The 26,260-nt window shown below is 41.6% G+C and overlaps 1 protein-coding gene across 1 annotated transcript in view; it reads right to left on the bottom strand.

Moving 5' to 3' along the window:
- Positions 1-26,260, bottom strand: part of Snx10 (sorting nexin 10) — a 78,957-nt gene that overhangs the window by 14,554 nt on the left and 38,143 nt on the right. The window contains exons 2-3 of the mRNA XM_042685021.1: positions 14,929-14,975; positions 638-724 (exon numbers count right to left, since the gene is read on the bottom strand). Coding sequence (XP_042540955.1) covers positions 638-724; positions 14,929-14,952 — 111 coding nt within the window. The 5' untranslated portion in view covers positions 14,953-14,975. The remainder of the gene's footprint in view (positions 1-637; positions 725-14,928; positions 14,976-26,260) is intronic.

Below are 26,260 nucleotides of genomic sequence, written 5' to 3'. Positions count from 1 at the left end.
GGCTGGAAAGTTGGCTCAGTGGTAGATTGCTTGCCTTGCATGCATGAGGCCCTGGATTCAATTCCTCAGCACCAGCACCACATAAGCAGAAAAAAGTCAGAAGTGGTGCTGTGGCTCAAGTGGTAGGGTGCTAGCCTTGAGCTGAAGAGCTGAGGTACTATGCCCAGCCCCAGCGTTCAGGCCCCATGACCAACAAAAACAAAAACTTAAGATTTACCAAGTAATATATTATTTGGAAATACAATGGATCACAAAGAAATACCACTAATGAGCTATAAATACTCTTTATCCATGAATTTTTGATATATTCAAATTTTCATTAAAATATTAAGAAGGGGGGCTAGGAAGGTGGCTCAGTGGTAGAGTGCTTGCCTTGCATGCATGAGGCCCCAGGTTCTATTCCTCAGCACCACATAAGCAGAAAATAAAATATTAAGAAGGTATAGCAGAGGATTCAAATCAGTAAAATTTCAATTTTAGGCAGCATCATAATACTTCACTTGAAATGTAAGCATTCAGTGTAATCATTCAAATTCAGTTCTTTGAATTAGAAAAACTTTTAAGTACATCATGCCATCCCACAAAATGCATACCTAAAAGCAAAATTATTTCTATTGATTACTGAGTATATACTTACGTGAATACATATCTCATAGTCAATATAAGAATGCCAAAAGTCCTCCTTCTGAATCCTAGGATCTCGGACCCAGACACTTACGAACTCCTGTGAGGGCATAATAAACCAAGAAGTACCCTTTAGAATGTAAGGTAAGGCTGCGAAGGCTGAGCGCTGACTGCACTAGTATCAAGTTGAAATGTGTTTTAGACAATGTGCCGTCACCCATCAGAAAACAAGAAGTAAAGCTAATGAATCAGGCATCACGAGCAAACCAGAAAACACATTTGCCACAAAAGGAATGGTGAAATAATTCAAAACTGGGCTGGGCATGCTTATGGAGAGGGTCATAGGCAATCTTAAGACAAATAAGAAAGTGTGCTCTACAACTGCTGGACAGTACACTCTACCAAGAGTTGGAGTCCTATTTCTACTAGAGATCTTCTCTCTTGTTATGGTTTTATAAAATATGTATTTGTCTTACTATATTCCTGGCATGTGACTCTAAAATCCCTTGCATAAAAGAATAATGTCTTTTAAAAAAAGAAAGTGTGCTGTAAATAATTGATTTCTATGTTTTAATCCTAATAAAGACTTCAATATTTTTAATAATGGTATTTACTTTCAGTTTCTCTAAATTATAACTACTGCCGCTGACTGGCAGATTCCTTTCTAGAACACAAATAAGGAAGGGTGACAGGTCATGTGAAAAGTAAGCCGTGCATAAAGCCCTACTTGGAAAATAACCTAAAAGAAAAAAGCACTAGAAATGTGGATCAAGTGATAAAACACTTGCTTAGCAATGGAAGGCCCTGAGTTCCAGCCCCAGTACTGCCAAACAAATGAAGTAAAATGAATATACATATATATTAAGAAAAGTAAGCAACAGGAATCAAAATTATGTGTGAGGAGGGATTTTTCATGATGAGAATACGAAGAGAAATATGAACATCATCTTTTATATAATACTTTTCTATTTTTAAGTTTATTTCCTATTATGATATCATTTCATCTTTGTATCTTTGTGTTACAAAATTAAAGAGGTTATAAATAAATACATACGCCGGGCGCCAGTGGCTCACGCCTGTAATCCTAGCTACTCAGAAGGCTGAGATCTGAGGATCATGGTTCAAAGCCAGCCCAGGCAGGAAAGACCATGAGACTCCTATCTCCAATAAACCACTAGAAAACAGGAAGTGGCGCTGTAGCTCAAGTGGTAGAGCGCTCACCTTGAGCTGAAGAGCTGAGGGATAGCACCCAAGCCCAGAGTTCAAGCCCCACGACCGACAAAAAATATATACATACATACATACATACTGGATTAAATAAGCCATAAAAAATATACATACTGAACAATTTTTGTTCTTAAGATAATAAGAATAGGGACTATGAGGTAAGAAAAACAATACTTTTCAAAAAGTATTTTTGAGGAGACAGGCTTAGTGTAAATGTATGAAAACAAGTACAGCAAAAAAAGTATAATCTGGCAAAACAAACTTTAGTATGTAACTTAATCATTCTAAATTAAATTATATACATGATTTTAAATATCTGAACTCTTTGTTAAGTTTAGGGCTTTCAGGCCAAACTATGGGCCTCTCTTACCTCTGTGCCTTAGTACAAGCAAAGGGCATCCAGAGGTCAAACCTAATCACTCGACAACTGCTTTTCACCTGTCATGTACATGAATGCATGTGTGCATGCGTTTGTGTGTGTAACGTGTGTGTGTGTGTGTGTGTGTGTGTGTGTGTGTGTGTGTGTGTGTGTGTAACTCATTTCCTGAAGTATTTTCCACTTCAAAACAGAATAGTAAGAGAGACCCCAGGTCTTTTGGATCCATACTGTTAATGTAGGTAATAATAACTTGGAAGGTTTCAATATAGAGCATATTGTTTAAAAGCAGAAAAATAGTCCACATTCCCTGAAAACAACTTTTGCCATCTATCAAGTTTTACTTCTAAGACTTTGTCGAATTCAAGACATCTGTGCCTGTCCTCATCACAGAGATTATGAATTAATGTCCCCCAAAGGCCTATTTTAAAAACCTTTGTACTATATGTTTTAAAAATTATTTGAGAAAGAGAAATAAGATAAAAATAAGCTAACTATCACAATGCTATAAACATTTCAGCCATAACTGATTGAGTACTTTACAACTTGGAGGGGGGGGGGGGTGGTGAGTGGTAAGCAGGAGAAAATGAGGGAAGAGGTAACTGTGGAAAAAGAAATGTACTCATTAGCTTGTTTATGTAACTGTAACCATCCTGTTCATCATCTTTACAATAATTTTTTTAAATTACATTCTGTGTTATAGGAGGAACTACAAAACAATTTTTAAACAAAGTATTTTTTAATAACCCCCCGTTAAATTTAGTGTCATTAAAGCTGGGCGCTGGTGACTCACGCCTGTAATCCTAGCTACTCAAGAGGCTGAGATCTGAGGATCACGGTTCAAAGCCAGCCCAGGCAGGAAAGTCTGTGAGACTCTTATCTCCAATAAACCACTCAGAAAAGCAGACGTGGGGCAGTGGCTCAAGGCTGAAGAGCTGAGGGACAGCATTCAGGCCCAGAGTTCAAGCCCCACGACCGACAAAAAAAAAAAATTAGTGTCATTAGGTCAAGAGTACATTCAGTCCTATAAGAAACATAAACAGGAGATGAAGGCATCTTTTTTTTTTTTTTTTGTAACAGTCCTGGGGCTTGAACTCAAGGCCTGGCCACCACTGTCCCTTAGCTTTTTCATTCAAGGCTGATGCTCTACCACTTAAGCCACCACTCCACCTCCAGCCTTTTTTTTCTGGCAAGTTGGTGATAAGAGTCTCACAGACTTTCCTGCTTGGTCTGGTTTCAAACCTCAAACATCAGATCTCAGCTTCCGGACAGGCTAGCATTACAGGCATGAGCCACAAGCATCCAGGTTACAGGCACGATGTACTTAATCCATGCCTTTACCCTCAGTTGGCATGCGGGGTAAGGGAGGGTGTTAAAATTTATACTTTCCACAGACACACAGTTTCCAAACATAATTAATCTTCAATGAGTCAACCAACAGAAAGGTAAGTAGTTTAAGAGGAAGTGACCAGCCAGCCTGTGCCCACCCCCAACCCCACCCAGTCTTCCACATACCCACAACTACTTTCTGGCTTTTCCAAGCCTTAAAGGCACTTTAGTTCCTTTGGAGCCTTTACTATACAACACACACACACACTCACACACAAATATTTAAAAACCACACAAGTCTTAGCTAGGAACTGGTGGCTCATGCCTATAAGCCACTCAGGAGGCTGAGATCTGAGGATGGAGTTTTAAAGCCAGCCAGTGCAGGAAAATCCATAAGACTTTTATCTCCAATTAACCACCAGAAAACTGGAGTGGCCCAAAGGGAATCGAGCAAAAGAGCACAAGGAGAGAGCCCAGGTGCTGAGTTCAATCCCCACAACTGACAAATAATAATAATAATAATAATGTCTTTCTTTGATCCAAAAGTTCATTCTTCACATTTTAACAGCAATGAAATATCTTCAGTGACCCCAAGAAGTACCATGGGCCCTGTGCCTACTGGGGGACAGAGGGACAGCTCCTTGTCACAGACCATGTGAAAGCCACCCTCCTTAGGAGGCCAGAGTCAAAGCCACTTTTCCACTGAAGAGGCAGAAGTTCTTGACTATGCCAAAAAGGAAATGTTAACTATTTCCAAATGTATAACATTCCACATTAATCTGTACCTGTTACTGAAATGTTAGGACGGACTTAATAGAGATGGAAAAACAGAAAAGAAATGTCAGAAACACATTTGTCAATTTGTTACAGATTTGTGATCTGACTGAACTGTTTTAAGTCATTGCAATGTCACATACCACAAGCCACATAACCCATTATTAAGCAATGACAAACAGTTCTAAAAAGGAAAAGGAAAATACAGTTTTCTCTTCCCTGTTGATTCATAATTGCCTAACTGTGATCCTAAGCTTAGAAGAATATGTCCCTTTTCCTGGAAAGAGCACCAAATTTCTAGTCACAGGACTAGAAGTAAATTCTGACTAACCCACTTCTTAAAATGAGAACTTAATTAATTCACAGAACCTCATTTTCTGTATCTAGTAAATGGGAGTAATTACTATCCAGCCATTTCAACTATTTATTAGGTAGATCAAATTTTAAAATACTAGTGAAAACACCAGGATACTTTCAATTACGTGCTACCACAATGTTTTTAATTATGAGCTACTTGGATAGGAAGTGTAATTATAATGAAAAGCTTATAATCTCCAAACTGACATTGAAGAAGTTAATATTACATCAATTTCGTATGTTTTTGTTGTTGTTCAGGGGTTTTTTGGTTGGTTATGGTGCTTGAACTTTAGGGCCTGGGTCCTGTTCCTGAGCTTTTCTGCTCAAGCTAGCACTCAACCACTTTGAACCATAGCTCCACTTCCAGTTTTCTGGTGGTTAATTGGAGATAAAAGTCTCATGAATTTCCTTACCTGATCTGGCTTCAAATCATAATCCTCAGATTTCAGCCTCCTGAAAAATAAATGTTTTAAGAGAAGTTCTTCCTCATCCCAATGGAGTGGAATTCTTAGACTCTACTATTACTGCTTAAGCTTAATATTTACCTAGGGATGACAACATGTTGAATATAAACCATGCTGGAAAAGGGGGTCTCCTAAGAACACAGCAACACATTTAAGTGTTCACTCAAAATTCACTGCACTAAAACTGTGAATATTGTTTTTTCAATCCTGAAAATCTTTAACTTGGCTGGAGTGCTCAGTGTCACTATTCCTTTGTGGCTGGTCTTCTTTTTCCTTCCTTTTCTGCTCCCTGAGATGTTGCCGAGGGATTCTAGGGTGACCTCATCCATGCATACCTCACCTCGGCTGGTGATTCCCACAGGCCCATTCTAGTGCAGACATCCCCTCCATGTAACCAGGAACTACATGAGTCCTACAAGCGCTCAGCATCCACACTCTCATCACTTGGTCCCTCATCTCAGTAAACAGCCTCCCCAATAACACGAACTCCCCTAGACTTCTTTAATTCACACTCCAAATCCACACAGATCCAGTATGTCAGATTTGTTCTCCAATTCAGGCCTCTGTTACTGCCTAGCTTCAAGAACTAAAACTAAGGTCAGAGCTCCTGATTGACCTCTGGGCCTATATCCAATGCCTCACCCACTTCAAGATCAAGTTCAGGCCCTCAGCTAGTACCACACAACCTCTCAGGACTCCCTCCACTTAGCTCCAAAGTGAAGATTGCATTTTGCATCCCCACATATGACAGGAGTTCCATGTTGGTGTCTTTGAACAGACTCTTCACCCTGCCCCAACTGCTGTCCCTCATTCATTTGTTTTCTTGTATCACTGGGTGTTTTGTTTTGTTTTGTTTTTGCTAACTCTAATTCTTTTTCTTTCTTTCTTTTTTTGGAAACCTGACTCTTGCAAATGCAAGTCAAGTTCAGCCCCCAGCACATCCCCAGACCACCAATTCATTTTTAAATGAAGTTCAGTCACCATACCTTCCAGAAACCCTTTTCAGATTACTGATATAGACGTGTGTGTGTGTGTGTGTGTGTGTGTGTGTGTGTGTGTGTGTGTGTGTCTCTTGGGGCTTGAACTCAGTGCCTAGGCACTGTCCCTGAACTATTTTGCTCAAGGCTAATAATGCTCTACCACTTGAGCCACAGCTCTACTTCCAGCTTTCTAGTGACTATTTAGAAATAAGAGTCTCACCAACTTTCTTGTCTAGGCAGGCTCTGAACTGAGATCCTCAGATCTCAGTCTCCTGAGTAGCTAGGATTACAGGCATGAGCTACCAGCAGACTTTTTTGACTGTGAGCCCCTCTGGCCCCCAGGGCATGCTGTCGGCACAGTAAGACCCTTATAGTAAGATCCTTACTGAGCTACAAGGCCCTCATCTTGGGCCTCCTCTAGCTGGCCTCCTCTAGGGCAGCTTAGGTTGTCATTTAAGATCTGAATGCATGACACCGCCAGTGAACTCTATTAATATCAACTAATGAATAAATGAATGCTTGTAGGAATAAACAAATCATTTCAAGGAAGAAGAAAACAAAATTAAACTTCAGTTGAAATAAAACTTCATCCACATGGTTTCTCAGAATCCACAGATTAATGATAATTTATTCAAGCTGGTCTGAAGTTTATCTTAATTTAACAAAGCCCTTTCCTTTAAAGGTATGCCAATTAACAGCAGAAGGCTACCAAAGCAATGTTTAAGATCAATGTGGACAAACTGTTAGCATGGGCCAGAACGAAGTCTAGAAGTGCCTATTTACCTAGAAATAATTGAAAATCATTTTGATAGCTTCAATAACTTAGTCCCCTAAGACATGTAGCAGGCAACCATTTGTTAGCCTAGTTGGTGTTAAAATATGTACTTCAATGTAATAAAAGTACATTTATTTTAAAATATTCTATAATTCAGACAGGCCTCTCCTCCCCTACCCTGCAATTAGTAGGAATTAGTGACGTTTCACCATATTTCCAGCTACGAACAGCACGCCCAGGCAGCTGAAATTCACCTATAATCTCTTAATTAGCTGCATCCCTCATATCCTGCCCACCATCCTTCAAGGGAATGCTGACAGTCTGTCAGCCACAGAGGACAACCCCAGCCTCCATACCTGGAATCATATGGATTTCCTATGGAAATGGCTTCTGTGGCTGCAGTTAGTCAATTTAATAACCTTATTAAACACTTTAATGACTTCTTAGGGCCTAATGACTTTATCTGGTATGAAGGGAAACACAAGGCTGAGTAGAATTAAAAATTTAAACTAACTGATCCTTACCACACTCTCCATATGAAATGAGGTCTCTAAAAGAGACCTCTGGTGAGAATCTGATTGCTGTGTTCTCTTGTGAAGACCACACTTCCATGTCAATGGACCCTCTCTCTCCCAGACCCAGTTTCGACCTTCATGTCTAACTTGTCTTTCTAGACCTAATATGAAAATAAAATTAACGGTTTAAAAAGTAGCTGTAGGGCTGGGAATGTGGCCTAGTGGTAGAATGCTCGCCTAGCATGCACAAAGTCCTGGGTTCACTTCCTCAGTATCATATAAACAGAAAAAGCCAGAAGTGGTGTTGTAGCTCAAGTGGTAGAGTGATAGCCTTGAACAAAAAAAAGCTCAGGGACGGTGCTCAGGCCCTGAGTTCAAGCCCCAGGACTGGCAAATACATACATACATACATACATACGTGCATGCATGCATGCATGCATGCATACATACATACATACATAAAGTAGCTGCATTAGCCAGGCTCTGGTGGCTCATGCGCCTGTAATCCAAGCTACTCAGGAAGCTGATATCTGAGGATCACAGTTGGAAGTCAGCCAGGAAAGTCCATGAGACTCTTATCTCCAATAAATTACTCAGAAAAAGCAGGATGTGGCACTGAGGCACCAGTGGTAGAGCATTAGCCTTGAGCAAAAGAAGCTCAGGAACAGTGACCAGGCCCTGAGTTCAAGTGCCAGAGTCCTGACATGCTGGCCACTACACAGTTTCTCATCACATTCTCATACTCCACATTGTTTCATATCTTCACAACAATCCTAAAGGCTTGACAATATTACCAAGTCTGATTCTACAGACAAGAAAAATGATGGGGCTGGAAATGTGGCTTAGTGGTAGAGTGCTTGCCTAGCATGAATGAAGCCCTGGGTTCAATTCCTCAGTACCACATAAGCGGAAAAAGCCAGAAGTGACGCTGTGGCTCAAATGGTAGAATGCTAGCTTTGAGCACAGAGAGGCTCAAAGTCAGTGCCCAGGCCCTGAGTTCAAGCTCCAGGACCGGCAAAAAAAAAAAAGAAGAAGAAGAAGGAGAAGGAGGAGGAGGAGGAGGAGGAGGAGGAGGAGGAGGAGGAGAAGGAGGAGGTGGAGGAGGAGAAGGAGAAGGAGAAGGAGAAAGAGAAGGAGAAGGAGAAGAAGAAGAGAAGAAAAAAATGAGGCTAAATGGCTCAAAGTCAAAGAGTAACTCAGCTAACTCGGGTTGCCTGGTTTGAAGCCTGGACTTGCAAACATGACCTACCTAGCAGTTCTTTTAGTCACAGTAAACACTAAGCAAAGTTCAACCTCACTGCAATTACACTGTTTTGGAGGAGGAAATTACCTGTTTTGTTATTAGATAAGTGCCAGTTTTATCTCTTCTGAAACTCTGTCCCTCCAGCAGGATAGCACATTAAGACAGATATCATGACCCCTTGGGTTTCCTAGCTAGGACACTGCTCCCACTTCTCTTGTTTTGGATGACCCTAATGATTGTGAGAATGGGTCAGGTCCTGCGTTGACTGTCGCAGGACTGCCTGGGCTTGTGGTGTGGGAAGGAAGGCTACAGAGGTAAAGTGACGTTTTCATCATCTCTTATCAAAGTTATCTGTCACCACGATCCTCCAGCCTTGCCAACCTTCATCACTTGGCTGAGGTAGTATTTCTCAGATTTCACTGAAACTTTTTTTCCATCTCTTAACAAATTTGAAAATAAATTTATGCTCACTGATGTGTCTCTTTGTAAGCCACTTCTGATTTAATCATAGCTGGCCAAGTATTTCCTGGAACGCATTAGCATACTAAACAGGTGAAGTGTGGGAGTAAATTATAAAATCTATATAATCTGTTTTCTAAAAATGACTGCGCACATGCTCAGAAAAAAAGACTGGAGAGAAATAATCCAAACTCCCATTATTTATTTGCTTGTTTGTTTGTTTAGTGCCAGTAGTGGGGCTTAAACTCTGGGCTTAGCGTTATCTTGAGCTTTTTTTGCTCAAGGTTGGTACAGCTCTATTTCCATCTTTTTATTGATTAACTGGAGATAAGAGTCTTACAGACTTTTCTGCCTAAACTGGCTTTGACTCTTGATCCTCATATCTCAATTTCCTGAGTAGCAAGGATTAATAAACTATCTAGTTCAAACTTCCACTTTTTTTTTGCCCTAAAAGTTTTCCAAACTTTTTCTGTAGTGAGCATATCTTTGTAAAGCTAGAAGAAGGAAATAAAGGGGAAGGATGCTCTTTCTTTGGGCCTAACTCAGGAAGAAATAGCCTCAAGTGATAGTAACACAACATGGGACTCAGACTGACAGCAGTTAACTGAGACCTCCCAGCCTTGGCAAGAACACTATTCCAAGCAGCTTTTCAGTGCCTACAGAAGAATATACATTTCCTCTAATGAAAAGCATCTTAGGGCTGGGAAGGTGGCTCAGTGGTAGAGCGCTTGCCTTGCATGCATGAGGCCCTGGGTTCGATTGCTCAGCACCACATAAGCAAAAAGAAAAAAGCCGGAAGTGGTGTTGTGGCTCAAGTGGTAGAGTGCTAGCCTTGAGCTGAAGAGCTGAGGGACAGCGCCCAGGCCCAGAGTTCAGGCCCATCCGGACACAAAAAAAAAAAAAAAAAAAAGCATCTTAGTTTTTAATGGAAAAACTGGATATAATGTCAGTGACTTAGAAGAGGAAGGAAGGGGGAGGGAGATTAGGAAAAAAAGGGGGAGGGGAAGAGGAAGAATACATTTAGGTAATTAAGAGTGAGAGAGTGTTTACTGCATTTGCTGTTTCTCTCCAAAGCTCCCTATGTCACAAGACACCAGGAAATACTGTCTACTCTTCAGTGATGTGCATTTGTTCCAGCCCTAGTCCCATTCAAGTCAGTCTTCAATACCAAAACTGCCCGCAGAAGCCGGGTATTAGAGGCTTACTCCTGAAATCCTAGCTACTTGTGAGGCTGAGATCTAAGGATCGTGGCTGGAAGCCAGCCTAGGCAAGAAAGTCGGTAAGCCCCTTATCTCCAACAAACTACCAAAAAGCCTGAAGTAGAGCTGTGCCTTAAGTGGTAGAGTGCTAACACTGAGCAAAAGAAGCTCAAGGACAGTGCCTAGGCCCTGCGTTCAAGCCCCAGCACTGGCACTAAAAATGAGAACAATAAAAATCAAAAATAACTCCTCTTAGACTTAAGGCATCACTCAATGAGTAGAGTGCTTGCCTAATAAACGAAGATCTAGGAGAGCAGAGAGATATGCACACTAAAGAGGTTTCATCCATCCGGCAGTAGAGATAGTGTTCTAGTCTACCAGCTGCTGAGAAAGAAGCCCTGGGCCTTCTGGGAGGAAGCAGCCACTTAAAGGGTTCAAGGCCAGAATGTCAATCCCCACGATTGCAGGACTTTCAAGGGGGTGCACAGAAATGGAAGTGCTCCTCCCGGACATGATGGGCTAAAAAGAGGGACTATGCCATTCTCCACAAAAGATGCTGAAAAACGTGTCTCCTGTCACAGCCACCAGCCTTTCCATTTGGATCGTGGGTTCTGTCTCATTAAACACAAGAGTTGATTCAGTTGGGTCTGTCTAATTATTCTTATTAAAATATGTAACCATAATATTTTAATTGTAAATTAAAGCTGCATGCAAGAGTGAATCTGAATTCATTTTAATTTTACAATGGCTCAATGCCAAGGCCTTTTTATGGAGAAGATCCATCAGCTCAGATACTGCTCTGCTGGGAATATGAACCAATGTTCAAAAGCAACGTGTTTAACAAGGGAGCCTCCCACTACCTCTGCTCCTCCTGCTAGATTTATTATAGTAATAAAGCCATTTTAATGAGCCCAAATCTTAAAAAAAAAAAAATCACCAAACTTCTAAGCTGGCATTGGTTTTCCAGTTACAGAGATCCAACATTCTAGGCTACCGGCACGGCAAAGATGGCAAAGACATCTTAATTCACACACCAACCACATGACTAATGAGTAATTCCACTATCAATGGACACCAATTGGAAGGTGCTTACACAAAAAAAAAGCTGGCTGTGGTGGCGCATGGTTTGAGGCCAGCCCAGTTAAAAGTTAGCAATACCTCATCTCAACCAACAAAGCAGGCAAGCATCTGCAATCCCAGTTATGCTGGAGGCCAGCTGCAGATTGGTCTCAAAAACTTACCCACAAAAGCAAAAAGCAAAAAAGGGTCAATAGAGTGCCTACCCAGCAAGAATGAAGCCCTACACCAAAAAAAAAAGTAACAAAGAAAGAGAAGAGGAAGATGAAGACGAAGAAGAAGAGGGGGAGGAGGGGGAAGAGGGGGAGAGGGAGGAGAAGGAAGAGGAGGAGGAGGAGGAGGACTATGATGATGACGACAAGGAGGAGGAGGTATCATTGGTCTAAGTTCTAGAACCACCAATAATATAGCAGTTGACCCTCCCAAGCATGATTAAATGGGTCCTGAATTATTTTAAACTGTAACAAACCAGCTAGTAGGACACTGAACAGCTCAGGCAAAACTTCTGCTAATTCTAGCTGACACAGTTTACGTGCACTATTTGAGTAGGCCAGGAGATTTAAAAAAAAAAAAAAATTATGAGCTGAGCCCTGAAGGAGTCATTAGCTGTTCAACATGCTATGAAGGCTGAGAAGAGATAATTTTTGGCAGGAAGTAAACATCTGAGAAGTCCAGAGGACACGTGTACATTCAAGGCGCCACTATAAGCTCAGAAATAAGTCATGGGAAGTATGCTGGTGTGGAGTAGGAAGAAGAGCACAGTTTGAGGGGGAAAAAAAGTAGCTTTGGGCCCTTGAAGACCCTGGAGAGCTCATAGAGAGGAGAGGCCCTGACTCTGGTCTAAGAACAATGCTTTAGAAGCTAGATCGTGTAGTTACATGTTAAAAATAAACAGAGAAGAGATGAATTCCTATCACAGTACACCAAGATCTAGCCTCACAATAGTAATTTCCTGCTAACAGAAGCTAAAGCAGGTTTTCAGACATCATGCTCTTTCTACTTGCAGTATTTGTTTCCTAATATTATAATAATATTGCATAATGTTTTTGCTATAAGAGTTTCACTGTGGGGCTAGGAAGGTGGCTCAGTGGTAGTGTGCTTGCCTTGCAAGCATGAGGCCCCTAGATTCAATTCCTTAGCACCACATAAGCAGAAAAAGGCAAAGTGGCACTCTGGCTCAAGTGGTAGACTGCTAGCCTTAAGCTGAAGAGCTGAGGGACAGTGCCCAGGCCCAGAGTTCAGGCCCCACAACAGACCAAAAAAAAAAAAAAAGTTTCACTGTGTAGCCCATATTAGCCTTGAATTTGCGGTCCTCCCACTTCAGCCTCACTAGTTCTGGGACTACAGAGATGGATCAATATGCTGGGCAAATTAAAGGCTTTTTCCTTATTGCAGTACTGGGGATTAAATCCAGGGCAAACTCTGGGCAGCTCTCTGTCACCGAGCTACATCCCCCACCCTTACATAATTATTTATAAGAAAGGATGTTTTCAAGGTCAGTGACATGCTTTACATTGTTGGTTAAGACTGATGTCCAGGGGCTGGGACTGTGGCTTAGCGATAGAGTGCTTGCCTAACATGCACAAAGCCCTGGGTTTGATTCCTCAGCACCACATAAGCAGAAAAAGCCAAAAGTGACTCTGTGGCTCACGTGGTAAAGTGTTAGTCTTGAGCAAAAAGAAGGTCAGGGACAGTGCTCAGGCGCTGAATTCAAGCCCCAGGACTGGCAAAAAAAAAATTTTTTTAAGACTGATGTCTAGGCTTCAGTCACAGAAATGAATTTACAATAAAAATGAGGTAATTATGGGGCTGGGAAGGTGGCGCAGTGGTAGAGCGCTTGCCTTGCATGCATGAGGCCCTGGGTTGGATTCCTCAGCACCACATAAGCAAAAGAAAAAAGCCTGAAGTGGCGCTGTGGCTCAAGTGGTAGAGTGCTACCCATGAGCTGAAGAGCTGAGGGACAGCACTAGGGCCCAGAGTTCAGGCCCCACGACTGGACCCCCCCCCCCAAAAAAAAAGAGGAATTAAACCAACCAAAAATTAAAAAGCTTCTTAGAAAAAGAAAAAAAAAGCCTTTGTCATTTTCATGGTTAGTAATCCCCACTCCTGTCCCCAGAAGGAAAAGTTTAAATGTGCATTTGGAAGTACTGGTGATAAAGACATACAGTGGTATTTGGCCAGAGCAGGTGAGCAGTAAAGAATTCACCCTATCCAAAGAGTTAGTTCTACGCACTGCCCAGATTGGGAGTTGGTCTGTAGACCTAGAATGTCCTGCCTGAGGTGGGGGAGAGGGATAATAGGAGAAAAACCAAGGGGTGGGTAACAATACTTGACAAGAAATGTACTCATTACCTTACTTATATAGTTGTAACCCCTGTTTATAGCACTATTACAATAAAATAAAATATAATAAAAAAAATTTTAAAGAATGTCCTGCTTGAGCATCTTCATTGTCCTGAGGATTTGGCCACCACAGAGTCTAACATGATTAGCACAGGTACTGTGAGCAGCACTGACCTGTACAGGAAATGGGGGCTAAATGAAATGTACAGTTGACCTCCAGTTTCCATGGGTTTCAACCAACCACACATCAAAAATATTTGAAAATGAAAAACTTGCATTTGTACTAAACATGGGCAGATTTTTTCTGGTCACTTTTCCATTAGAAAAAAAAAACAGTATAAAACTATTAGCATGGCATTTGCATTACATTTGACATTATACGCAGTTCAGGGATGAATTAAAGTATGTGAGAACAAGAGCACAGGTTATATGCAAATATTAGGCCATTCTGTACAAGAAACCTGAGCATCCATTAGTCTGGAACCAATCCTCTATGGACACCAAAGGATGAGCACATTAGCTCAACCCCCAGGTGGAAGCTGGGAAGCTGGGCTGAATTCTGAGAGGCCAGGTAGCAGTCAGGAGAGAACAGTCTTGCTTCAGCTGCGTGAAAAGGGAAAAAAGTCAGAAATCCAAGAGACAACAGGAGGGCCCAGGTAAAACTAATGGCATATAGTTCCTCCGGGTTGTTCCCCCAAGTGGGAGCATTCTTTGTGAAAGAAAGAAAGAAAGAAAGAAAGAAAGAAAGAAAGAAAGAAAGAAAGAAAGAAAGAAAGAAAGAAAGAAAGAAAGAAAGAAAGAAAGAAAGAAAGAAAGAAAGAAAGAAAGAAAGAAAGAAAGAAAGAAAGAAAGAAAGAAAGAAAGAAAGAAAAGAAAGCAAGCAAGCAAGCAGACCACATGGAGCAAAGAAAGGGTGGGAGGCAGAGCCTGGAGAATTCTGAGTCATAAGAAGAGATGCTTTTGACAAGCAGTGGGTGGCAGAGTGCTCCATAACTTAGTCATCAGAAAATATAAAGGCCATAGATGCCCTCTGATGGGGAGTAGAGTCGCAGGCAGCAGAGCAGGCATTTTGTTCTTCTGTTAGTTCTCCTCTAGGATGCCACAGTTTATGGTCAGTGAATGAAGAGCTAGTCTATAGTGAATGGATATGCAAAGGATATTTATTTTTGGATTTATGATGGCATACCTCCTTCTGTTGTTCTGGAAACATCTTCAGCACAGCAGAGGATCAATCTGAAAAATAAGATAGCAACACTGAGTGAAAAGAACTTCCACAATGGAGTAGACAGGCCTCTCCCTGCCTTCTACAGTACCTCACAGGTGACACTCTGCCCCTCCTTTGCTTCTGCCCACTCTAGATGGAGCAGTCCACACTAGCAAGCTGGATAATGACAGACCCTCCAATCCCAAAGCCAGCTAGAGCTGGAGCCTTACATAACGGTAGGAGAATGGAAATGTGGGGGAAAGAGAGGAGACACACATGGAAGCAACAACCAGAGAGACCCACCAGTGGGAAGAGCTCTGAAGGTTTTACTGGGTCCCCAAACCTTCAATTCTTTAGGCATATTACTGCTCCACCGGTCAGACAAGACCTGTGGCCTACAGAGGGGAGTCAGGATTTGACTATGACCTTGTAGCCAGCCTATTATTTGTTTGTTTGGTTTTTTTTTTGGGGGGGGGGGGTCCAGTCATGGGGGCCTGAACTCTGGCCCTGGGCGCTGTCCCTCAGCTCTTCAGCTCAAGGCTAGTGCGCTACCACTTGAGCCACAATGCCACTTCTGGCTTTTTTCTTTTTTCTTATGTGGTGCTGAGGAATCGAACCCAGGGCCTCAGGCATGCAAGGCAAGCGCTCTACCACTGAGCCACCTTCCCAGCCCCCAGCCTATTATTTGATTCCAGGCCTTACTCCTGGCCAGGATTGTCTTTTGTTCCTTAAACCCTATTCAGTACATAAGCTCATTAGAGTCAACACCTGATCCTGCTTACAATTTAAAATTCTCTGCACATGAGTATGGTCTATGACTGAAGATCTGAAGGTAACACAGAGTAGATTCTGACACAGAAAAAGAGGAAAAGAACCAGAAACTACAAAGGAGGTGTTAGGAAGAGAAAACAACAGAGAAACCAACCTAATAACCAGAAGAAAGGCAGAGTTTCAACCCATCCCCAGCTCCTTGGGAACAGGAGAGAAAGCTGAAAACTGCATTACAAGGTAAAACAGGCATCCTTGGTGACAGCTTGCCAATTCAAGCTTTGGGAAAGAAACACACACACACACACACACACACACACACACACACACACACTGTGCTGCCAGTTGAGCCACAACTCCATTTGCAGCTTTTTTGGTGGTTAACTGGCAATAGTCTCACCGATTCTTCCTGCCCACACAAGCTTCAAACTGTACTCCTCAAATCTCAACCTCCCGGGTACCTGGCTCATGCCTGTGAGTCACTGGCTTAGACAGTGACTGTGCTGATGTGGAAAGCTAGCCTTTGTAAAGGAAGGAGTTCCATCACTCTCCTTAACCTCAGAGGCAACAGAAAGACGCCGTATGAAAAGAGTGTCTACTGTTGGAGATTGGAAGCCTGAGAATAAGGAAGAATCATGGCTCAAGGAGTTTCAAGGACAACTTGACATAGAATTTGTGTGTGAACTGGTCCCAAGAAGAGGTTGAGAGGTGGATGGGTATCCAACAGGGTTCTGCAGAGACGTTTTAAGATGCATGGAGCCACAGTGGTAGCTCAGACCCCACAGGTAGCTGTTCAAGATGACTGGGGGAGGCTCTGAACCTCCTGTAGAGGCATGCTGCAGGAGGTGCAGTCGCCTGAGGAGAACAGCTGGACCTCAAAACACTCCACTTGGGTTTAGTTAGATGCAGATGATGTCTTTCAAACTTTTCTGCCTAGGCTAGCTTTGAACCATGGTCATCCAGGTCTTGGCCTCCTGGGTAGCTAGGATTACAGGTGTGGGCCATGGGCACCTGGCACTTACTTTTTAGTTCTGCTTTGCCTCCCTTCCTTCACTCTGCTGTCATCATATCTGAGCCAGAATCCCTGGCCTTCAGTATTCAATCTTAAATCAGATTTTCTTCCAGTTCTGGTTGCCCAGTTGTATTCTGCTCCTATCTACAATCAAAACTACTCTCTCACTCATTATTTGCTTCTATCTCTATTCCCCATCCCTAATCCTGCCTTGTTACCTATACTCTTAGCTGTTAACAAGAACATCATTTGTTCCTTGGGGGTTTGTGCCTAGTGTTTCTTTTCTTTTCTTTTTTTTGCACATGTGTTTATCTGTTCAATATTCTTCACTTTCCCCCTCCATACCTCAATGTAACATTACTTCCATTTTTTTCTATTTATCTCCTCTACTTTCTCATCAACTTCTATTAAGCTTAGCTGTCACCATAAAGAGGCTGGAAGCATGGCTGAAGTGGTAGATCACCTGCCTAGTAAACATGGTGCCCTGAGTTGAACACCCAGTACTGAAAAAAAATTAAAAACATAGACTTGAGTGATAGTAAAGGCAGAAGTAGGATAGTGAAACGGGAAGCTGTTTTAATGGCCTCAAATTTGTTTTGATAGAAAAGGTTTGGTTATACAACACTATAAACTCACTTAACACTACTCAACTGTTTACTTATAAATGGTTAAGAGACTAAAACTTAAGTGCATTTTACAACTTTTTTTTATTATTAAAGAATAAGGGTAATCAGGAGGAAGGAGCCTTTGCCGAGAAAGGAGCACTGAGGCTGAGACCTAATAGACAACATGATTTAGCTAAGACATCAAAAAGTGAAAGACTTTTTTGGGGGGAGGGGGGGGCGGGTCATGGGGCTTGAACTCTGGGCCTGGGCGCTGTCCCTCAGCTCTTCAGCTCAAGGCTAGCTCTCTACCACTTGAGCCACAGCACCACTTCCGGTTTTCTGGTGGTTTATTAGAGATAAGAGTCTCACAACTTTCCTGCCCAGGCTGGCTTTGAACCGTAATCCTCTCAGATCTCGGCCTCCTGAGTAGCTAGGATTACAGGCTGAGCCACTGGTACCTGCTGTGAAAGACTTTTCTTGGCTGAGGGATTTGTGTAGAGAAAAAGAGGCAGAGATTGGATAGAGGAGGAGCTAGAAATTCAGTCAACAGATTCCTGTATCTGATCAAAGGGAGTGAAAGGTGAATCTTAGCTCCCCACACAGCCTGGGCTGCGCACAACTGAATGCTAGGCCCAGGCAGATCTTGTGCCCTCATACCTCCACCCTTTCGAGACACCCTGAACACAGTTGTCTTCCCCAATTTTGCACACAAACCACTTCTCCTTTACAGACCCATTACACCACAGTGTATCTGGCAGTCCCCGCCTAACATGAACTTGACTTGCATCATTACACTTGTAGATTGTCTCCCCATTTCACAGAATTTCCTCATTTCACTTCATTTCCTCATCTATGAGCAGAACCTGAACATTCTCAACTGCAGACTTGACAAAATGAAGCCAGGCACTGGTGGGTCACTCCTGGAATCCTACTACTCAGAACAGAGATCTGAGGATCACAGTTCGGTGCTGGCTGGGGCAGGAAAGTTTCAGAGCATCATCTCCAATTGATCACAAAATCTTTTTTAAAAAAAGGAAAAAAAATGGAGCTGAGGTTCAAGTGGTAGAGTGCTAGCCTTGAACAAAAAAGTTCAAGGACAGCACACAGGACCTGATTTTAAGCCCAGGACCAGTGCGAGTGTGTGTGTGTGTGTGTGTGTGTGCGCGCGCACGCACGCGCGTGCGTACACACACACAGAGTGAAAGAGGAAGGGGGGTGAGGGAGGGAGGGAAATAAAAAAGAAAATGAAAGTCAGAGGAATTAAGCTGCATAAGACCTTGAAGCCAACAAGAAACCTAGTTTTAACTCCAGGATGTTGGCTTTTAGCCCTGGTTCTCCAGTGCCTGACCTCCATGATGGTGTGACATGGACAAAGAATTCAAAGCTAGCCTTCATTCTCCCCAAAAGGCCTCAGCTATTCTCACCTAGGCAGAAAGTAAGATGGCCTTTACAAACAACTTTTCTTTCATCAGTCAAAACACTTGACCATATTCATAGCTGAAGTACTTTATATGCATTACAAAAACAGAATAGGAAGGGAGACGAGGGAGAGAGGTGGAAGGAGATGGAGGGGGTGGGTTTGATAGGTGTACATTAAATATATGCATGGAAAAGTCACAATGAATTGCTTTGTACAATTAATATATACTAATAAGAAATGTTCAAAAAATATTTTTAATCACCTGACCTTGTCTTTGTTCAGGATGTAAGCTTGGAGACAGAAAAGATGCAAACAATCTATCTTTCTAGTATCTCTGTCCATCTTGTGTTTTTTTTTTTAATATATTTGTATTGTGAAAATACTGTACAGAGGGGTTACAATTACATGGGTAAGATAATGAGCACATTTCCCATCAAGCATTGCAGCCTCCTGCTTTGTTTCCCCTTCCCATCCCTTCCCATCCTCCCCCCCCAACCCCCCCACCAAAGTTGTAAAGTTCGTTTTTCGACATAATGACTTGTACCTCTCATTGTTGCAATGGGTCCTCCTGTATCCCTGTTTTTACAGTTTGTTTTTTCCCTTCCCCTCCACATATACCAACATCATATATAGTGAAAGCAGGGGTTATACCATGGGGGAGGGACATACAAGGCAACAAAGACATAATCTTATAAATATGTTAGTAACAATCCATCTTGTGTTTATACTGACTCCTCCAATGCAGTTTCCTCTGGTCTCAAGCCACCTCTTTAATACTGAAGAGACAGGGCTGGGAAGGTGGCTCAGTGGTAGAGTGCTTGCCTTGCATGCTCAAGGCCCTGGGTTCGATTCCTCAGCACCACATTAAAAAAAAGGAAAAAAGCCAGAAGTGGCGCTGTGGTTCAAGTGGTAGAGCGCTAGCCTTGAGCTGAAGAGCTGAGGGACAGTGCCCAGGCCCCACGACCGGGACTCAAAAAAAAAAAAAAACTGAAGAGACACCATGGTGGGACAAATGTAGCTAGAGAAAGGTGTCAGTCACCCTGTTTCTTTCCTACACAATTCCACCTCCAGAGAGGCTATAATTATTGTTTAGATGCTAAACATCCCCAAGGCTCATGGTCACACTTACTAAATGCCACAAGGTCAAAGTGAACTTTGAAACAGGCCTGTTTTCAGAAATACTGAGGATTCTCAGCAATGGGTCAGTAGGAACCTATTTATCTGAGCAAGCATCATGGCAAGTAAATGCACTCTAGTTTAACCCTATAAGGCTAATCATGGAAACAACCAAGTAACGACTTTTTTGTTACTTATTTCTGGTTCTGCCGAGCCTGCGGCTGAGTTTTTCAGTTTCTTCCCAGGAAGCTAGTGTCAGGGTCAGCAGCTGGCTGCTGCCCACGCCACTGCCAATGTGCCAGTCATTTTTGCCAATGGTTTTGGCAGAATGACTCATTCACCAGAAGGCAATTATAAGAAGAAAGATTTATTATAAGGATAAGCTAAAAGAAGCACAGGTGCACAAGTCTGTCCGGGCATTTACGCTTCCATGTGTCCATGTGCCTACCACACCTTCTGCATGCATGTCTTTGTCCTTCTGTGTCCTTGTGTGCGCTTTCCCCTCTTTCCAGCAGACCAGTCACTGCCTTATATTGCTGGAGAGTAGAACAGGCTTAATGACAAGTCCTGGGGCATGCTAGGCTGGAATGACATAACCTTTTGGCTGTACACTGGGTCCCCGAACTTAGCACCTTTTGACTTTAGATGCATATGAGTAAGTTTTTGTTTAGCCTCCCCTACATGGAGAGCCTCATCTAACTCTTCAGAAGAGATGCTCCCTGATTCAGGTACCACTAATAAAAACTAACTGGGTTTGTACACTAAGTTTTTTCTTGTTTTTGTTGTTGTTTTGTTTTATTCAACTTCTCCTTTGATAGCCCAAGCTAGCCTCAAACTTACTCTGTAGCCCAGGCTGGCCTCATAGACACCATCCTCCTGCCTCAGCCTCCCTAGCACTATGATGTACCACCATGCCCAGCTGTAATTTTGTCTTTTAACATCAAACTCAACAACAATAGAAAAAATAACAATTAAAAGGTGGGAATGGATTTTATAGTTATTTCTCCAAAGATGATATATAGTCAGCAACTGTAAAACAGCATGTTCATCGCTAATTGTGAGAGTTAATCTTGATTGGATTGAGCAGCACTTAAAAGATTAGCACCTCCCTGTGTGTCAGGAAGGGTGTTTCCAGAGTGTTAACTAGGAGAGGATGACCCACTCTGAATGTGGAAAACACCATGCTTCAGATGGGATAAAATGGGGGAAAGGCCAAGTGCAGTAAAGTATCTATTCTCTTTCTCTGCTTCTGGTTACCAGGAGGAGAGCGGCCATGCCAGGTGTTCCCACGACCATGATGCCCTTCCTCAGCAAGAGCCCACAATCAATGGATCCATGGACCATGGACTAACACTTCTGAAAGACTAAAACCCCTTAAGTTGCTTAGTGTGACTATGCTCAGAAAAATGTTTATCAAAACCACAATGAAAAATCACCTTACATTCACTGGGATAGCTACTATGGGGGAAAAAAAAAACCAACCAGAAATTAGTGAATATCAATGAGAATATTGAGAAATTCGAGCCCTTGTTCCTGTGGGAAGGTAACACCCCTATTATAGAAAAAGAATATAACAGTCCTTGAAAAACACTGAAAACAGAATTCCCACATCATTTTGTAATCCCATTTCTGGGCATATATTTTTAAAATCTGAAAATGGAATGTCAAAAAGATATTGTACACACATGTTCATAGCAGATTTATTCACAACAGCCAAAATGTGCAAGCAATCCATGTCCATCAGTAGATGACTCACTAAGCAAAATGCGGTACATGCAAACAATTGAGAATTCAGCCTAAAGAAGAAGGAAATCCTAACTCAGACCACAACACAGAAGACCCTTACAGATAGAGAGAATCCAATCATAAAAAGACAAATCCTTTATGGACCATATATATGATGTTTTAACATGACAAAGCGAACAGTGGTCATTTATTAGTGACATATTAAATAATTATAAAACTAGTTTCTACATTACTTTCAAAAGATTTTTTTTTTTTGTCAGTAATGGGTCTTGAACTCTGTGCCTGAGTGCTGTCCCTCAACTCTTCAGCTCAAGCCAAGGGCTCTACCATTTGAGCCACAGGCCACTTCCAGTTTTCCGGTAGTTAATTGGAGATAAGAATCTCACAGACTTTCCTGCCAGGCTGGCTTTGAACTGTGATCCTCAGATCTCAGTCTCCTGAGCAGGATTACAGGCATGAGCCACAGGCGCCAGGCTCAAAAGATTTACAATATATTTCTTATCTTAAAAGTCAGGAAAACATGCATATTTAAAAAAAAATACAAACCTAAATGCACTTAGTTACTTTTGATATCCTTTTCACACGCATGGTAGCAAAGTTAACTTCATTCTTTCTATGTTGCAGTTCCTCCTATAATATCAGATTTTTTTATTTAAAATTTTAAGAATCAATGACTTCTAAATTTCAGGTGTGTGTGTGTATGTGTGTATGCGCGCGCGCGCGGGTGCACGCACGCACTCATGCTGGTCCTGGAGCTGAATCTGAGCTTATTTGTGCAAGGCTAGCACTCTCCCACTTGAATTACAACTCCATTTCCCCCTTTTTCGTGGTCAATTGGAGATAAGTCTCATAGACTTTTCCTGCCCAGGCTACCTTCAAACCAGGACCCTCAGACCTCAGCCTCCTAAGTAGCTAGGATTACAGGTGTGAGCCATTGGCACCCAGCTGCATTAGGCATGGCGTAGTGGGGTAGGCTCCTGTTCTAGGGCAGGTAGATGTGCTTTTGTGACTCTCTGTGACACAAGTGACTCACTGCCTCAAGGATTAGTGGTAGCTCACCTTTGGCAGGTAAGTCAAGCCTCAGGCTATCCAAGTGTTTTGGCAGTGTCTGACACAGAGAAGACGGGGCTGAGCCATGGCTCCCTCATGGCATTTACAGCAAGAAATCTAAACTCTTTAGGAACTGAGGCTGGAAAGTGATGAAAGAGAAATCAAAGAGATAATCATGTCCCAGCTGGAGTTCTGAGACATAGTAGACAACCAGAAGCCATGAGGTAGATAAAAGATATCTAAAGAACAATAATATTGGCCTCCAGAAAAGCTAATTGACAAGCAGCCAGCAACAGTTGGTAAAGTCCAAAGCTTAAGTTTGTAGTATATTCTCACTTCCTCTGCCTAGGCCCCTAACAGTAAAGACTTGTAAATTACAGCCTGAGGGAAACCCCAACTACTGCAACAGAATTTACCCAAAAAGAAAAAGAAGATCAAGCTGCACCAAGACAGGAAAGCAGAGCCCACCAGTATGTAGAGCCATCTCTAAACCAGACCCATGCTGTTCTGGTTCAGCTTAACCTTAGAACTTGAAAAAGGACAAACTAATGCAGAAAAACAAACTGAAATTCAGTTAAAGGTAGAAACAACTAAAACTATTCCTTAAGCTAAAAAAGAAAGAGGTCAACGACATTTCTTTTTTAAGATAAGGAGTCTATAAAAGTACTGCTTTGTAATACATAAATCAATCATACCACTAACCTGCTATTCTCTACAAAACACATGAGTTTCATTGATAGTGATAAACATGACAGTAGGACAAAACCAGAGTTTATGTCTTTTTTAAATCAGGGTTTAAAAAATTGGGAACAAAAATAATTTTAACTTCACAATTACTTTGAGTCATTTAGAAAAAGTTCTACGTTGGATACTCATTGGCCTACTTATATGTGTTGGGCCTAACTCCAAGGCCCTTTATATTCACACTGAGGACAGCCACTGAGGGGGGATGCAAATAGACAAAACTGAAGGAAGCGGGCACATGGGTGCCAGGGAACATGTACTGTGACGTCTTCTTTCCTCAAAAACAGCCCTAACCTCCCGGATAAAATCTAAAAGTATTTTTTCCACTTCTCAATGGTTTCTTGTTTTATGCCTTAAAAGGTTCTCAATCCTGTAAAAGAACAAAGTTGAGTGAATCTCACCTCCTGATCTCAGAATTTATTACTGAACAGCAGCACTGAAAACAACATGGTATTGACATAAGGATAAACAAGTAAGGGAACAGAATAGAGACCTAAAGTAAACCCATACCACTGTTGTCAAATCATTTTTGATATGGGTGCCCAAAGGTGAAAGAATTGGTGAGAAGCAAAGAGTTGGATAAGAAATATTGGCAAGAAATTTTCTGAATAGAGACCCGGAAACACAACAAATCAAAGAAAGGTTGGACAAATGGGATTGCATAAAGTTGCAGAGCTTCTGCAGGGCAAATGACATAGCTAGCAAGATCAATAGAAAGCCCACGGATTGGGAGAAGATCTTTACTAGCCATACAACAGACAAGGGTCTCATATCTAAAATATACTTGGAACTCAAAAAATTAAACCCCCCAACAACAAATCCTCAAAGAAACAACTGCCCAATAAATAAGTGGGCGAAAGACTTAAAGAGAAACTTCTCTGAAGAAGAAAGAAGGATGGCCAATAGACACATGAAGAAATGTTCAACATCCCTAGCCATAAAAGAAATGCAAATCAAAACAACATTGAGATTCACCTCACTCCAGTTAGAACGGCAAAAATCAAGAACTCTAACAACAACAGATGCTGGAGGGGATGTGGACAGAAAGGAACCTTACTTCATTGTTGGTGGGAATGTAAACTTGTTCAACCATTTTGGAAAGCAGTATGGAGGTTCCTCAAAAGACTTCACATAGAACTCCCCTATGACCCAGCAATCCCACTTTGGGGCATTTACCCAAATACTCACAAGCAAGACCACACTAAAGCTACCAGCACAACCATGTTTATTGCAGCATTATTAACATAGCTAAGATATGGAACCAAACCAGATGCCCCTCAGTAGATGAATGGATCAAGAAAATGTAGTATATATACACAATGGAATTCTATGCCTCCATCAGAAAGAATGACATTGCCCCATTTGTTAGGAAATGGAAAAACTTGGAAAAAATTATATTAAGTGAAGTAAGCCAGGCCCAAAGAAACATAGGTCCCATGGTTTCCCTTATTTGCAATATCTAGTATATGTATGAGTCAAGCGGAAAAGGTCAGATAATGTGATGTCAGGAAAATGAACCCTTAGATATGTATTTTAATGTTTTTTTCTTTCATGCATGTGTTTCTAACGCATTTATAAGATTATCTCTTTGTTGCTTTGTATGTCCCTCCCCCACAGTATAACCTCTGCTTTCACTATATTTGATGTCAGTATAACTTGTGGAGGAGATGGGGAAAAACCAGTTGTTTAAGGATACAGGTGGACCTGTTGCAACAATGAGAAGTACAAGTTGTCATGTCCAAAACAAGCTTTACAACATCGGTGCGGAGGGGGGTGGGGGGGAAGGGGGGGGAAGGAGAAGGATTAGGATTGGGGGGGAGGGGGGAGGCTGGGAAGGGATGTGAAGGGTAAACAAAGGAGGAGGCTGCAATGCTTGGTAAGAAATGTACGCATTATCCTGCCCATGTAATTGTAACCCCTCTGTACAGTATGTTCACAAATTAAATTAAATTAAATTAAAAAAAAAAAGAAATATTGGCAAGGCAAGGAACTTAAGCAAATACAAGGGGATTGACATAATCCCCTATATCCTATCCAACACACAGTGGAATCAAGCTAGTTCTCAATAACAAAGCATACCACAGAAATTACTCAAATACATGGAAATTGAACAACACACTTCTAAGCAACACCTGGGTAACTGAAGAAATTAGAGAAGAAATTAAAAAGTTTCTACAATTCAATGAAAATGAAGACACATCACAAAGACATTTGTGGGACACTGCAAAAGCAGTCCTGAGGGGCAAATTTATCATCCTCAGCACCCACATCAAGAAAATAGAGACAGACCAAGTAAATAATCTCATGTTACAATTAAAACAGCTAGAAAAAACATGAAAAATGGAACCTAAAGTTACTATACGGATACAGATAATCAAATTAAGAGTGGAAATTAATTAGATAGAGAATAGGAAAATTATAGATTAAAATTAATAAAACAAAAAGCTGGTTCTTTGAAAAAATAAATAAAACTGATGGACCTTTGGCAAGATTAATTAAGAAAAGAAGAAAGGAAACCCAAATTAACAAGATCAGGGATGCCACAGGAAAAATCACAACAAGTACCCAAGATATCCAAACAATTAATAAGGACTATTTTCAAAAGTTATACTCTCTAAAGAAAGAAAACCTGGCAGAAATGGATGCATTTTTAGAGAAATACAAGTTGCCCAAACTGAGCAAAGAAGTAAATCAATTAAATAAGCCAATATCTTACAACAAGATACAGGAAGCAATCAGAAGTCTTCCAACAAGGAAAAGCCCACACAACAGAATTCTATAAGACCTTTAAAGAAGAACTAATACCCATACTTCCCAAGTTCTTCAGAGAAGCAGAGAAGGAGGGAGCTATCC

Source organism: Dipodomys spectabilis, unplaced genomic scaffold (genome assembly GCF_019054845.1).
Source record: "Dipodomys spectabilis isolate Male_0828 unplaced genomic scaffold, ASM1905484v1 ptg000092l, whole genome shotgun sequence".
In the NCBI taxonomy this organism is placed as follows: Eukaryota; Metazoa; Chordata; class Mammalia; order Rodentia; family Heteromyidae; genus Dipodomys; species Dipodomys spectabilis.
This window is presented reverse-complemented; position numbering and strand designations above follow the sequence as displayed.